General features: G+C 43.4%; 1 protein-coding gene across 1 annotated transcript in view; it reads left to right on the forward strand.

Moving 5' to 3' along the window:
• Window positions 1-14677, forward strand: part of LOC142075313 (netrin receptor DCC-like) — a 566343-nt gene that overhangs the window by 344873 nt on the left and 206793 nt on the right. Inside the window, exon 7 of the mRNA XM_075136492.1 lies at window positions 1174-1294. Coding sequence (XP_074992593.1) covers window positions 1174-1294 — 121 coding nt within the window. The remainder of the gene's footprint in view (window positions 1-1173; window positions 1295-14677) is intronic.

Genomic DNA, 14677 nt, shown 5'->3' on the forward strand with positions numbered 1-14677 from the left:
CTTCTCCAAGGAAATTGTACTCTGACATGGGGTTAAAAATGGTGAGGGTCATTTGACATAATTAAAACTTTTCAAAGGGAATTGTTGTGCACCCTACCCAAAATAAGATACCCATTCAGGACTCCAATCTCTTTTAGTTTAAATATCACTATTATATGGGCTAAGAATTTGTGCTGTGTTTAGCTGGCCTCCCCTGAAAGCAGTGTCACTTGTAAGTGAGCTGAGGTGTTGGGGACACCCCTGAAAACTTTAGCCGCTGTCAAGATGTCCATAGACCACGAGGTGCGGCTTGTTCAGAGACGTGGCTTGGTTCAGCGCTTTCTAATTTTTCACCTTGTAACAAATAATATTGATTATTATTGTGTCTTTTAATAAATTATCGGAAAAAAAAAATTCTTTCTTTTTTCATGCAGGATAGACTATTCTGCCGTATACAATACCAAATTTAATCTTTTTTTTTATACGTCATTGCTTATTAGAAAGCAGCTAGAGGCTGTCCAAGGAAAGGACAGCTCTATTGCTGTCATGGTTGTGTGGTGGAGTTGTTAGAAAATTATTTCACTTAATAGCTAACGGAAGGTACATTTCAGCCAGAGCATACCCCTCACTTGAGATTTTTTTTTTTACCCAACATAATTGGTTTCTGCTTCTGCTAACAGAAGTTAAAAGTTAAATCTGTTCCAAATGACGTAAGCGTAGAGTGACCTTTTCTTGAGGATCTCCAGGCCTCAAGCCATAAGGAGGGTTTGACCTTCAGAACAGTGTTTGTTCAAAGGTGCAGAAGTTGAAAGTTCTTTTAAATCTTCCCTGCAGCAAAGGGCCAAGACAATATTCAGAGCGTTACTCGAGCGATGGCTGCAATTTGGAGCTTGAGTTTCGAGAAAGGTGTTGGATGGACTCTGTGCAGGAAAGTGAATTCACCTTGGCCCATAGGCACCATCGAGCAAAGTGCAAAGACCACAAGGTGTCAAGAGATCCCTGATGAAAGGGCTTGTGGTTACAGCCCTCTGAGGACCAGGGCCATGTGAGCTGGAGCTGAGATTGCACACGCAGTACCACGTTTCACAGAATATAGCTGTTCTGGAAGGGTTTTATAATCCGCATTCACTTTGGATGGTGTTTTTCTAATTAATTCTCTCCACTTCCTTTCTTTCTCTTTTGCTGTCTCTCTAGGGTGGCAGCAACTTACGGATTCTGGGCTTGGTAAAGTCAGATGAAGGTTTTTATCAGTGTGTAGCTGAAAACGAAGCTGGAAACGCACAGGCCAGTGCACAGCTAATCATCCCGGAGCCTGGTAAGATGCAGAGGACATACAGAATTGTAGATGTAATTAATGTTATTAACATAAAAATCCCAAACGAGCAGCTACTATTCTTTACTCCCTCTTACTTATCCAGCTGGCTGGCTGTAGTTAAAAGCGTGTCCAGGCTATCAGATAGTTTGAGGCATTTTGTTCACTGGGGCAATTACAAATGCTGGCCTTGTCCTAGAAATTACCCTGGAGGCCAACTAAACCTGCATGAAAAGCCATCGGCAATGTCTTGCTATCTATTGGTGGGCTTTATCCTGCTGAAATATGAGAAGGTGATCACAAATGGGTGAGGTGATGGAGTAAAGTAGCCCATAAGCAATAGAGAATTATATCGTATATAGTTCTGCATTAAGCTGTTGTAGAACATTTGTCTCGGGGAAAGGGAAGAGAAGAAAAAGAGAGGAAGAAAAAAACAGTTTGGCAGTGGGATATCAAGTGCAGCCAACCGTTGAGATCAGAAGGTTTTTGTCTACATGCTGGAAGGATGAGGGGTTTTTTTTGTTGTTGCTCTGAAATTAATAGGTGGTTGGTTTTACAGACCGCACTGTGCAGCAGCGTGTTTACTGCTTCATGGGTTTTTAAGTAACGGAAGGATGTCTTCATCTTAAGTTAGATGATATGTAAAACATGGATAAAAGCCTTTCAAAGTTTCTGGGTTGTAAATGATTAATGACCTGCACTGGGCTGCAGGTTACACTTGGTGCTTCTCATGGATTATGCCAGTAAGCTGAGAACAAGAGAAAATGCTGAAATGTTGTTCATTCTCCAATTTAGACTGGGAAGAGCAGAATCTTGGTAGCCCACAAATACTCAGTTGAGACAGCCCTACTGACAGCAATTAACCACCCTGATAGCTTGTGCCATAGAATTTCTTTGGAAAATCTTTTGAAAAGTTTCCACACAGCATCAGTGCGAAGTTTTAAAGCTTTACCAAAAATCTGGCCTTCTGGAAATGGAGAAATGAGTATGGCCACGGTCCACGTTCTTGTTAGCTGCAGTAGTCTGACTCTTAAGGACTCCTCTCTGAACGCTGAGCAGGAATGTTTGCTGAGATCCATCAAAGTTCAGCCCCGTGAGCTATTTTCCAGAGTGGCTCCAGGCAGTGCAGAGGGAGGTGGCAGTACCACGTGGCCATAGCTGAGATCACCTGGTAGGCAGAAGTGAGGAGTAAGCACCACCAGAAGCCTCAGATCCCCAGTTTGCAAAGTCCCCTCCATGCAAATACTTAAGGCAAATGAAAATGGGAACGGGGCTAAGGTTTCTCCCTCTATTTTCTGTCTTGGTCCCAAATGAATGGCTGAAACATGGATTTTGCACATCTTTGAGGCTCACCTCCCTCTGATTCCTTCTCCCTTGTGATTCAGCATCTCCTTTATAAGCCTCTTTGTTTTCTCTCCACTGCCTGAAAACAACTCCAGTAGCAACTGGGGAATTGTCAGAGACCTCTCAGCTCCTCTCTCCCTCTTTCCTAGATGCTCATGCGGCGGATACTTTGCAGCCATGAAACTATGCAGCTTAGTGGGAGGGGGGTAAATGGAGAAGAAATGTAATGTCCATAGGGTCATTACTACCCTCCTCCTGCTAGCGTGACCCTCCAGCCGGGGCTCCCTCCTCGCCCCGCTCTGCGGTGCTGCCTGGCTAACTGAGGCTGGGGTTGGGTATCGGGATCAAGAGGCAGATATTTATTTGGGTTCCCACTTCGGTACGTGCCCTCCACCTGGTGCAGTGCAGGATGTTGTCAGATGAGCGTTTCCCTCTGTGCAGTCACCAGAGGTGACGATGAGGTTATCTTCCCTTGGGACGGATGTGAAAATGAGAAGGCACTCACAAACTGGCTTTCACTGGCAGAAAAAGTGTCTATGTGATATTGAGGAAGGCTGGCTGGGATCCTCATCCTGCTCAGGAACAGCCTGCTCCGCTTCAGATCTCACTGTGGGGAGATGCGTGGTTGTTTTGCCTTTGTTTTTTGTTTGTTTTCTTTCTGCTTTCTTTTAAGCTGACTCTCACATTTAGTTCGTGCACTTGGATTATATTTACAAGCAGGAACATCTGAAGGAAACGGGCCATCTCCTATTTGTGGGGTTTAATCTGGTGCTAGGATCATCCTGGGGAAACAGGATAACTCATTGCAGCTCCTAGCTAGCCATTGCAAGTGAAATGCTGTCAGTAAATTTTACGCTCTGTGTTGGTGTTTATTATGTTTGGCATTGGATTAAAATTAAAATAGAAGAAAATGAAAAGAAAATCCTGAAGAGCTATGGGACAGCATTGTAAACTGTCTCCATTTCCCTTTTTAAATGATGGATTACTTTTTTCTGGCTATTTAATCAGATCTTCAAACAATGCCACTCCAATTCCTCCGAGGTGGAGGGAGGGCCAGCATGCACAGATGGTGGAGAAGCCAGCTATAAATACAAATGAAGTGGTGGGGCTGGCCGTGGTGGGAAGAACGTAGCCCCCTCTGCTTTGATTTTGTTGGGCGATGCTCGGCACGTGTTTGGTGCTTAGCTCGAGCTCCGCGTGGCACCGCCGAGTAGCTGGGGTCTGGCCGGGGGGCTCTGGCAGGGGCTCTCCCCCGCCTGGGGCGGGCGGTGACCCATCAGAGCCCACGCTTGCTGTTTTTATGAGAGCCCGATGAAATTTCAATATACTCATTAATAGCTATCATCCCTTTCTGGAGCCGTTAATGTGGAAGTGGCATAAACAGAGATATGTTAAAGGCTTATCTAAGCTTCCTTCTTCTGATTTTACTCTAACAGTGATTTCTACCCCAAACTTACATCGGGGTAAAATAGTCACTTTTTTTTTTGGTGATTCATAAGACGACAGATAGTTTTTGCTTTTATTTATTGCAAATAATTTGGACCATCCAGTGGGCTAAATATGTTGTGTATGTTCCGTTGGGGGATTTTGGAAGTTTTATTCAGGTAGAAGGGTATAATCGGTCTGATTGCTCCTACTACCGTTATTGTAATGCAGATGTGTAGATTCACATCCACTGCTGACCACCATTAACTGTGGGACCTGAAGTATCAGCACAGAATTTGGCATTAAAACAAGTATAAATGAGCTCAGATTGAGACCAAATATAACCCTTGTAAAGGCTGTGATGCTAAATTGGAATTAGACAATACTGAAATGAGAATTGAAAGCCAAACGGGCTGTGAGCTCACGCAGATAATAGTTTCCACTTATAGTATTCCAGATGTGGCTATAGGATGCTCGAAACTATTTCAATATGTGTTGCTTAAACTATAAAAAACCAGCGAGCTTCCTGAGAAATATAAAATTTCTGCCCTTTTAAACGGAGATTGACTGGAGCGGCATTGTACTTAACAGTGTATTATGAATTAGAGTGAAATAAGTGATGGTAGATGGTCTGCAATACATGCATTAGTCAATAAATCAAAGTACATTTGTGGATTCCAACACACTTGGGGAAAAGGCGCTTGGGATTGTTTCTTCTCCTTTTTCCTTTCTTTCCCATTATCAACCTTAATGTTAGCCTCTTAGGAAGAGATTGCTCACCAGTTTATAACAAGAGAAATAAAAAACAACTTTAAATGCTGCTTATTTCTGTAAAAACCAAAGCAATAAATGAGCCAGATTTAAGGATTTCAGTTCTCTCATCTCCGACACACACGTTCTGGGTTTCTGAAGCCACTCTGCTGCTTGGCTTCCTCTATTTCTTCTCCCTAACCCTGCTGAAGGGCGTTGGACTTTATACCGTCTGGGGGCACGTGTGATCGTATTGAGCAGGTACCAGCAATAAAGCCCACAATATGTGCTTCTGGCTACATGTACTGGAAAACAGATTCTGAGCAAGAAAAAGCCGATGAAAGAGATCTCAGCTGACTGTCTTATTTTTATGACTATATAAAACCTGTTATTTGCACACCTAGAAAATGAATAGAGAGCAGCGTGGTGGTGAGTGATGGACATGCATAGCTTCAGATGAGGAGAGTGTCCCAGAGGAAAATCTTCCTGTAAATAACTCTCAGACAGTTACTTGCTTTGTGCCGGTGGCTTCTCATGGATCCATCCTTCAGATATTCACGAGATGTGTGGACGGATTTGTTCTGTTCTAGCAGGTGAAAGATCAGATAAAGACAGCTCTGAAATAATCAACTTGTGTATACAGTAGGATAATTATTAGCTATGTTTCTGCAATAAATTCCTTGCTGGAAAAATCTTCAGCTTAGGAAGATACCCTCTCCCAGAAACTGGTAAAAGTGCTGTAAATCAGTCTTCGCTCTTGGCATTATAAGCAGGAGCTAGTTTAGCAATCAGAGCAACGAAGAAAATGATCTCGTACGCAGCGTAACTAACCAGTTTGTGCTGGCTGTTTGTGCTGCCAGCAAGGAGGGGGCACCGCGGCAGAATTATTTGAAGAAAGGATGGCATGTCCATCCACGGATGATCTCCAGACGTTTGAGGATGTCCAAAAATGGACGTTGCAGGGAGACAGGGAAGGGTACAGAGAGCTGAAGCTCGTGGGTGGTGTGGTCTTCGATGGCTGGTCCCCATCGAGCGGGTGTTTAACTCCGAGCCCTGCTGCTCGGGCTCAGCTTTCTGTGCCATTCACTTTGTCATTTTTGTCACGTACTTTTTCTTTCCTTTTAATTCCTCTACTTACAAGTTGCGTAGCTTCTTCTCATGTCAGATTTTCAGCTTAGCAGCTAGCAGATTTAACATTCTTACATGCCCAAGATCTTTGCAAAGACTTTGCATTTCTGTATAATAAGGCTTAGATTGGGAAACCTGTGAATTACTTTTCTTTGCTAAGGAAACAGGGGTTAACTCAAATAATTTTAAAAAATCTTCCTTCCTCCCTGAATTCCTATTAGGAAAACATTCTGTGAGGCACCATTTCCCCTCCCTTTATTACCATAAGTATTATTTAGTATTATTTATAATTACTTATTCTATTACTTATTATTTATAATTATGGTATAGTATTATTTATAATTACTTCCCCATTAAAAAAAAAAACAACCACAAAATAAAATCCATCTCTATGCTAAGAAACTGAGCTTATATTGGCATTGAAACTTCAGATTTTTAGTCCTTGCAAGTCTGTTGGAAAGCCAAACCACATACATTAATCTTGCTTATCGTTAGCCTTAAAATTAATCTGAAATAAACCCCATGATTTCAAATATTAGGAAAAACAGGTTGGTTTTTTGGTTAAGAATTGGTAAAACAGTGAAAAAGTAGGGATGAGGAATGTTCTTTATTGGAAATGTTAAAAAGAGGTTGGGCAGATGTATCTTTGTGCTAATAATCCTGATCCTGCCTTTGCAGAGGAAGCTGGAATGTGCCGTCTCTTCAGTCTGCTCTTTATGCCCTGAATTAGAAGTAGCGAATTTCACAGAGCTGCTTTGCATTGTGTAGGCAGAGAGGGAGCGGAAGAAAGAAGTGAAAGACTATTTCAAGATCCCACTCATAAATTTCAGAGTAGAATATATATATTTTTTTTTTTCCTCTAAGGCAGAGAATGGTAGTTCTCTGGGATGCAGAAATGTATGTATTTTCTGAAGGCTTATTTAGCCTTGTGGAGCAAGTTATACTGACCAAATGAACTTCTGCTAAATAAAAGAGCGTGAGGGCAAAGTCCTGCCCTGGGCCAGGGACCCTTCGCACCCCTGAGCTGATGGCTCGCTCACCGCCTCTGGTTTGGACGTTGCCAGGTAGCTCTTGGCTAGAAAACTTGTGCATGGCTCTGGGTGCTGTTCTCGGCACCCTCAAAGTCTGCTTCTAGCTGCAGGAGAGTTTCCCCTGACATATCCTATGGCGTGCAACCCATCTCTGGTTTTATGCTGTAAAAGCTGCACTCTACTGAGCTGCGACACAGCCCTGAGTATTTAAGACACTTTGAAATGAAAGAAATCATGCAAAGTTGTAAATACACCTTAGGGATATGAGATGTAACCTTCCACGGGATGCAGCTCCAAGGATGAAGTGCGATGTAGCCCAAACATGATCGTTTATTCCCAAAGGTGAGGTGATAGCCCCAGGCGGTGGGGGACTGTGCCTGGTGGCTCTGGACCCTGGAGGAATTTAATGTCCTGTGTGGTCATTCTGTCTGGAGCCCCGCCACTGGTGATGGCCAAAGAGGTGCTTCAGGGGAAACTGCTGGCAGCAAAACGCAGTGAAAGCACCTGATGCCCAGGGGTGGGGAGAATAACAACCTCCTGACCATAGTGTCAGGATTTTTTGTGTTGAAACAAGAGATTTAACGCCCTTATTTTGGTATGCACAACTGGTGAGGCGTTCACATTTATTGCACTGCATAAGCAGTAATAATCGTGATAATAGTAAGAATAAATTTTGTTTATATGCTTTTATGGTGGTCTTTGCCATAATATTATGACACCTTACTGGGGATTTACAACAGACGTATGCAAAAATGCAAAATCAGCGGAATATTTTTTTAGTTTAAAAAAAAAGTTGGTATATAAAGGCCATCCTAAAAACAGCAGAGGTGCTTAGAAGGCACCTCGAGATAGAACCCTAACCCTAACCCCCCCATCCCTGTGGAGTGCTGCCGATGGGTGGCTGCTGTGCGACGTGGGAAACTTCAGTGCTTTCGCCTTGGGTTTTGGGTTGCGTGTCTCTTTTGGGACCACTAATGTACCCTCGTTGAGATGGGTGAACGTGCCAGTGCCTGGGGCAGGCGGGGAGCTCTCAGGGCTTGGGTGGAGGTTTGTAGGTTTGTACGACCAAGGAGAGAAGTTCAGGTAAGCCAGGAGCTCTTGGGAGCAATTGAATTATCTGGGGAGCTCTCATGCCTTCAGCAGTCAACAGCAGATAAGTGTGGGACTGGAGGATTGAAATTTTAGGAGCCATTTTTGAAGTTACATCAGTCGTCTAAGGTGTCTAACTGACACCTAAGAATACTTGTGCTTCCTGAATCATTCACGAACATGTTTGTTCTTTCTTTAAAAAAGCAAAACGTACAATTAAAGAGTGACCCAAGCACAAAGGTTCTGTAAAGACATGGTAGAATTTTACAGAAAATACTGTGAAACCTATTGCATGTAAGAGAGAAAGAGCTGTTGTCCACACCCTAACAGGAACACAACTATGTATTAAAACAGATTTAGGATAATTTGAAAAAAAGACAAAGAAGGGTAATAATCTCCTATAATGCTATTAACCATTTAAAATCTAGCCTCACCATGATTTTTTGTCTTTAATAAAGGATATATGTTGATAAATAATAATCACGGGAAACTGGAATACAATTAGGGTTTAAGTGGTGTAAATTAAAATATCACTTACTGTATATTGACTTTACATGGTAATGTCAGAATAATCACAAGATAGAATGAATAACTGCACAATTAATTCTAAGACTTTGAGATCTGTTAGAATTTAATTTGTCAGAATAGCAGAACTGAAATGACTATGTTATAAATACAGAAGGTGATGTACTTTATAGTCCCGTGTGAGTTTGGTGCAGCTAACTGAATATAATGACTTCATATAGGAACTCTCTATGCATATTTTATTTGGTTTGTAGGTTTTTTGTTGTGTTGGGTTTTTTTTAAACCTTGAAAAGGAGATTTTGGTTTTCAGAAGCATTGTGTGAATGACTAGGCTTGCGTACTAGAAAGCTTCATTTTTCATATAGGAATTTGAGTGCAAAGAAAACAGGTTTTCATGAACAGCTCACTGAAGAGTTGCTCGTTCAGGTTTGGCATAACCTCAGCGTTTTATGTTTTCCCGAGAGCAATGCAACATATCGCACAATGAAGTAACGCTGTAGAAGAATCCATAAAAGGTGCCGAGTCCAGTTCCGAAGAAGCTGGAATCGGAGGTGAGGTCAGCTAAGCCTCGGCGTTCGGGCGGCGGGTGTCCGCTGGCACCCGGGTCTAGCGCTCGCGCCTCTGCGTCCCCGCAGCTCTGCGTGGAGCGGCCCCCGCCTGCTGCTCTCCGAAGGCCGCTGGGTTTTTCTTCTTCCCTGGGTTGTGAACGTCAGGCTCCTTGTGGCCTGAAGGAAGCTATGAGTGTCTATAGATAGCCATATATCTGTGTAATTGCATTTCCTACTTAAAAAAGGGAAGAGTCACTGTGCATGTGGTCTGCCAGTGAAAGTGGTTTGGGTTTGGTTTGGGTTCTGGTTTTTTTTTTTTAACATACAAGTGACTTGAGTAGACTGTGAAGATGTGATAGCCTTTTTGTATCTTTATTTTAAAGGTATCAGACAATCAAGAGTTTGAGAGACCTCAGGTGTATTAATGCACTTGATTTAATGATTAAAGAGAGCATCAGGGGCAGCTGATCTTACAAATGTGGGAAAAGAAAAATACAACTGAAAATTGAGGGAGACGACAGACTGCTGCTGCTGCAAGGAGCCCTGCTGCAACTCCGACACTGCTGGAGGGGGGTTTACTGTAGGAGAGGTGACGGCACAAGTTTCAGAGGAGCCATGGTTGTTCTTGAATGTACGCGTAGGCTGCGAGGGCTGGCCGTAGGCTAAGATCCTTCCGCCCTTGTTTCCAGGGAAATACCTGTGGCCTGGGTTTCAACAATTTAATAGTAAGTGGTTAGGGGGCTCTGCGGGACTTTGCAGCTTGTGTGGGCATAGACTTTCTTCCTTTAAACCACCTCTAAGGAAGAAATTGGGGGAAAAATATGGAGAAAAGCCTAAACTGCTGGTCTGACCCTGCTGTGACAAAGGTTTTGCCACGCACTTCCCAGTAACTCACTGGGGTGCGTGCTGATGGAATGAGTTCAATAGTATTTGCCCATTTATCAAAGGTGTCCTAAAAATAACTACATTAGGAAGCGTGAGGTGTTCATATATTCTGTAGCTGGACGCTGGCTAGGCATTTAAGTCATTTAAGAGTTGTTCACCTCTGTACGGCTCATGTCCTTCTAGCCTTGGTCATTTGGCCGTGTATAGCTGGGTGTTTCATCCCTGGCTTCTGACTTGGCAAGCCAGAGAGAGCTTAATTTTTAAGTTAACTCCTCTCTTTGTCATCTATTTTCCCCCTTTTGCAGGTGCTCATTTTTCCCTAACCATAACAGTTTCCTTTAGAAGCGTAGATGAAGTTGCGCTGCAGAGTTCAGGAGTAATAAGGTCAGGAGATGCATTGTCTGCAGTCCGGAGCGCTGATGGGTTTTTGTATGTGGTGCGCTACCTTGTCACCTTCCCAGCAGAAACCTATTTGCTGAGCTGCCGTTTGATCAACGATAAGAAAGGGTAAGAAATAGCTGAACGTGTTTGGTTTATGGGGAAACAGCAAATTAATCTTCGGGCATATTTGGCAGTGATACTAACTTTCTGTCATTGCTCCCTGAGGGGAAAGATTTAGGGAAAATAACCCCTAAATGTGTAGACTTGCGCGTGGCCCTATTTAGGAAACTGCTAGATATTATATTAGTTTTGCTTTTATTCATACTTAGGGCCAATGGTACAGGGTGACACATGGAACACGTGCACGAGATACAAAAATGCGCTGCCAATATCATTCTGAAGACTAGAATATATTGATGTCATTAGCACCCACCGCTCAAACAACAAAAGATTGTGAGCTTTGTTATCCCTGTGTACACGTGTGTGTGTGTGCTCTCCTACGTGCAAAAAGTAATTTTTCAGTGTTGCAAAAGATGGGTCTGGGAGAGAATTAAAAGTGGAAGGGCAAACTTTGGCTCTTCGCCACCTGGAATAAAATCCATTTAATTCACCCTGACTATCCTTGTTATAGTGTTAAATATAGACTAAATAGTTTAATATGGATTTATGTAATGAGCTCACAAATTGATTTTGCAGCACAAGCTCGGTTTAGAGTTTAGGAGCAGACGGTCTCTTGTTAAGATCAAAGCAGTGCTCCTGCCTTCTGACACTGCCGAGCGCAGGCTTGAGGGCGAAGATGATTTTTTTTTTTTTTTTTCTTCCCTCCCCTCCTTCTTTCTTTTGGTTCTGATGTTGATTCAAACCTTATTAGGACTTTTTCTGTTTGTATGTTTATTTACATCTGTGGGATCAGAGAGTAATAAGGGGGGAAAAATAATAATTTTAAAAAAAAATCACAAAAAAAAAAGCCTTGTGCAAGCTCCTAAGGGAGGAAGCAGGCACATTTCTTCTAGGAATGCAAATGTCTTATCTGAGTGACAGGAAAAAAAACCCACCAGGCTTCTCGTATTCTCCCCCTTCCTCTCCTCCATCCCTTCCTTCTCTCCCATTCCCCCCCGCCACCATTTAGGAATAATTTCATGCCCCTTGTTTAAACATTAATTATTTAGCTCGAGTGATTTGCTAATAATTTGCAGAAAGATATTTCTTGCAAGTTTAAGAGATGAATCCCTGAGATGGTGCGTCTTTCATCCACCCCTTCCCCTGTCTGGCTCAGTGGCCTCGGTTAGATGTAATTGTAATTGGTGTCTGGGTTGGGATGACAGTGTCAGCCTATCATTTCAGGGTTTAGAGCTGTACATTGGATAGCCAGATTTGTAATTATAATGTGCTTTACTCCTATTTATATTCAGCAGCGTTCTCGCCTTGCTGTTCCTTTCCCTGGGCGTGGAAGATTGGGCTGGGGAGGGGTGGCTTGGAAGCAGTGAGAACCATTATTTGTTCAGAAAACACCCTGATTCTCTGAGGAATAGAGGGCCAGGGTGAGCAGCCATCAAAAGTTACCATTTACTGTCCTGGAGCACGTGCTCTGAAATTCGTCCTGTCAAAATGAAATGTGCTGGCCCCTCTAGCAGGAAAAAGCAGAATTTTTTTGCGTGGATAGCTGAAATGGCGTTATCTGTGCTGCAAGCCAGTGCCGTGCCCCGGTCAGGCTGCTCGGCGGGAGGATTTCTCTTACGATGGCCTCTTAAAGATGATTATTTAATGGTCCTGTTTTCCTCAAACATGTCTGCTTTCAGCTGTAGTTGCAGTACCACAAATACAGGTTTGCAGAAGTCAACAACTTGGTACCAGTGGAGCGGAGATCAGGATCAGTTTCCGTATCTCCTGTGATTTTCCTTGCATTGGTAGAAGTTAATTTTGAAAAGGTCCGAGGGTTTGATTAGGTGGAAGGAGTCCCGCTGGCCTCGTCAAGCGGCGGCTGCAAAGCTGACGGCGTGTCTCCGGCCAGGGGAGCGCTGGTCTGTGCGGAGTTTCAGGTGACCGCTTTGCTAGCAAACATTTAATTTTCATGTTTGGGATATTATCCCTTCAGCCTGCTTAATATTTTTCTTCTTTCGATTTCATCACATTATCTTTATTCATTCTGAAGCATTTCTCTTTCTCATGGGTCTACTTTTTGCAAATTCTTTAATGTAATTACATTTTCCCCAGAATCGCATCTGCAGCCATCGCATGCAGTGTACGGCAACGCTGGCTTCTACCTAATGGGATTTGAACCGATAATCCCACGAGGGGTGTCCTAATCCTGCTGCAGATTTTGGGGTGAAAGGTGTTTCCAGTTCATTTCGTTTCATATTCATGGGACTCCTGTCTGCGGAAAGAAACGTTAGAGCAAAGACTAGGTTCAAGAAATTCATGCTTTTCTCCGCTGAATTTCCTAAAGCCCTGCTAAAGAGTTATTCCTTCGCCCCTGTTCTCTAGTCTGAGGAGGAGGTAACTATTTTATACTCCTTTATACATGGGACAGCTCCAGTGTGAGGATGAAAGAGTCCTCGCCTCCCAACAGCGCAGATCTGCTCAACCCACAGCCAAGGGTCTTACCTGACGTTGCCAAAGTTCCAGGATTTCATCTATCTAGCTCTTTAATTAATTAAAAAAAAAAAAAAAATCTTCAAAAAAAAGGTGGGGGGGAGGTGATAGCTCTAAAAGCTTTTAAAGCACGTACAAGAAAATCAAGTTTGTTGACATGAAAAAGAAAAGAATATTTTGTAAAGAGAAACTGTGCAAAAGAATTATTTCCCTCTCTCTCCTTTGGTCCCAAACTAAAACTATATGTATTTCTGTCCTCCCCGTCCTTCTGTAGCATCATCTGTTGAGAAAGTAGGGAGGGAGGAGGGCATATACTTGGGCTTTCCGTACGCTTTCTGCTTCTTTCGAGCTTGCGACATCGCTGTGGGCAGAATCTTTTACAAATCTTCAAAATGCTGTATTTAGAGCACAAGTGCTTTGCAGTTGCCTTTGGCACGGAGGAGTCTCTGATAGCAGGCGATCGTTCAGAGGTACGCTAGCTAGCGACGCATACGCTGGGAAATAAAGGGAGGACCAGATTTGGGGGTGTAGTTCACGGAATGGCCATAGGACGTGGTGTCGTTACTGAAGGGCGACGAGCATCTCCGTGGGCTGCCGCAGTCTGTCCCTGCTGGACCCAGGCCCCTCGCCTGCTGGGGCCACCCCGAGGGCTCCTCTGCCAACCGGGACCCCCCGTTGTGCCCCTCCCGTCTCCAGGAAGAGAGAAGGGACCCTTTGCTCCCTACCAGACCTGAGCATCTCATGGCTGAAGAATGCTGGATAAATATTGAACCGTCAGCTATTCTGGGCATTAAATTAATGTCCCACATATATAGATTTTGGCTTACCCACGTTGACCTCAGGTGGCTGAATTCCTGATTTACAGCAGCTGCCAGGGAATGAATCCATCTCTTTGCGCGACCAGAGCCACGGTTAAGAGCTATGCCTTGGTCTGCTCCTGAGGAATTCAGACTTTTAATATCCTTACCTTTATCTTTTTTTTAAACTGGGATTGAAGGAAGCTTAGATATCCTTTGTTTACCTTTTTGTTTGTTTGTTTTTCCTTTGGGGTTCTTGGTGGGTTTTTTATTTGTAATTTAGCGTACGTCAGATTTCCGAGTGGTTTAGAGATATTAACAATTTCACTGCAGAAACAGTTGGCAGGATTTTCCCTGCCAAAACGTAGTATCTGTCCTTCAGGTAGCAACAGCTGTTCACAGTTGTTGTCAGTTAAAACATCTACAGCAGCAGTTTCAGCTGAATAAAGCAAAATTTTGCTAATCTAGTGGTGTGGAATAACAGAGAGGAATTTTGAAGTGTCTGTCACAGCTGTTAACCCTGGAAGGAAACAGGAATTGGGTAAAGAGCCTGAGAATCAGGTGAGGATGGGTGCCTTTTTGTCATTATTACAAGAAATAGGATAATTAATGACGTGGTTTGCATGGGTAGGGCGCGGAGAGCCTGACCCTGCGTCCCCTGTGCCGGTGATGTGAGACTCCATTTTCTCTTTTATGGGAAATAATCACTGTGGGCCAAAACATTATCTGTCACACCGAGGTAAAGGCAGATGGAACCTGCTGAATTTAATGGCTCAATTAGGACGATCTTTAATTCTATAGATTCCCTTCAGTGGCCGTGACTTGCCCTCAGCAGTGCCGCGTTGGGGAGAGCTCCTCGCACACCAGTGGCGGTGGGAAATCCCCTTATTT

This window comes from Calonectris borealis, chromosome Z (genome assembly GCF_964195595.1).
Source record: "Calonectris borealis chromosome Z, bCalBor7.hap1.2, whole genome shotgun sequence".
Taxonomy (NCBI): domain Eukaryota; kingdom Metazoa; phylum Chordata; class Aves; order Procellariiformes; family Procellariidae; genus Calonectris; species Calonectris borealis.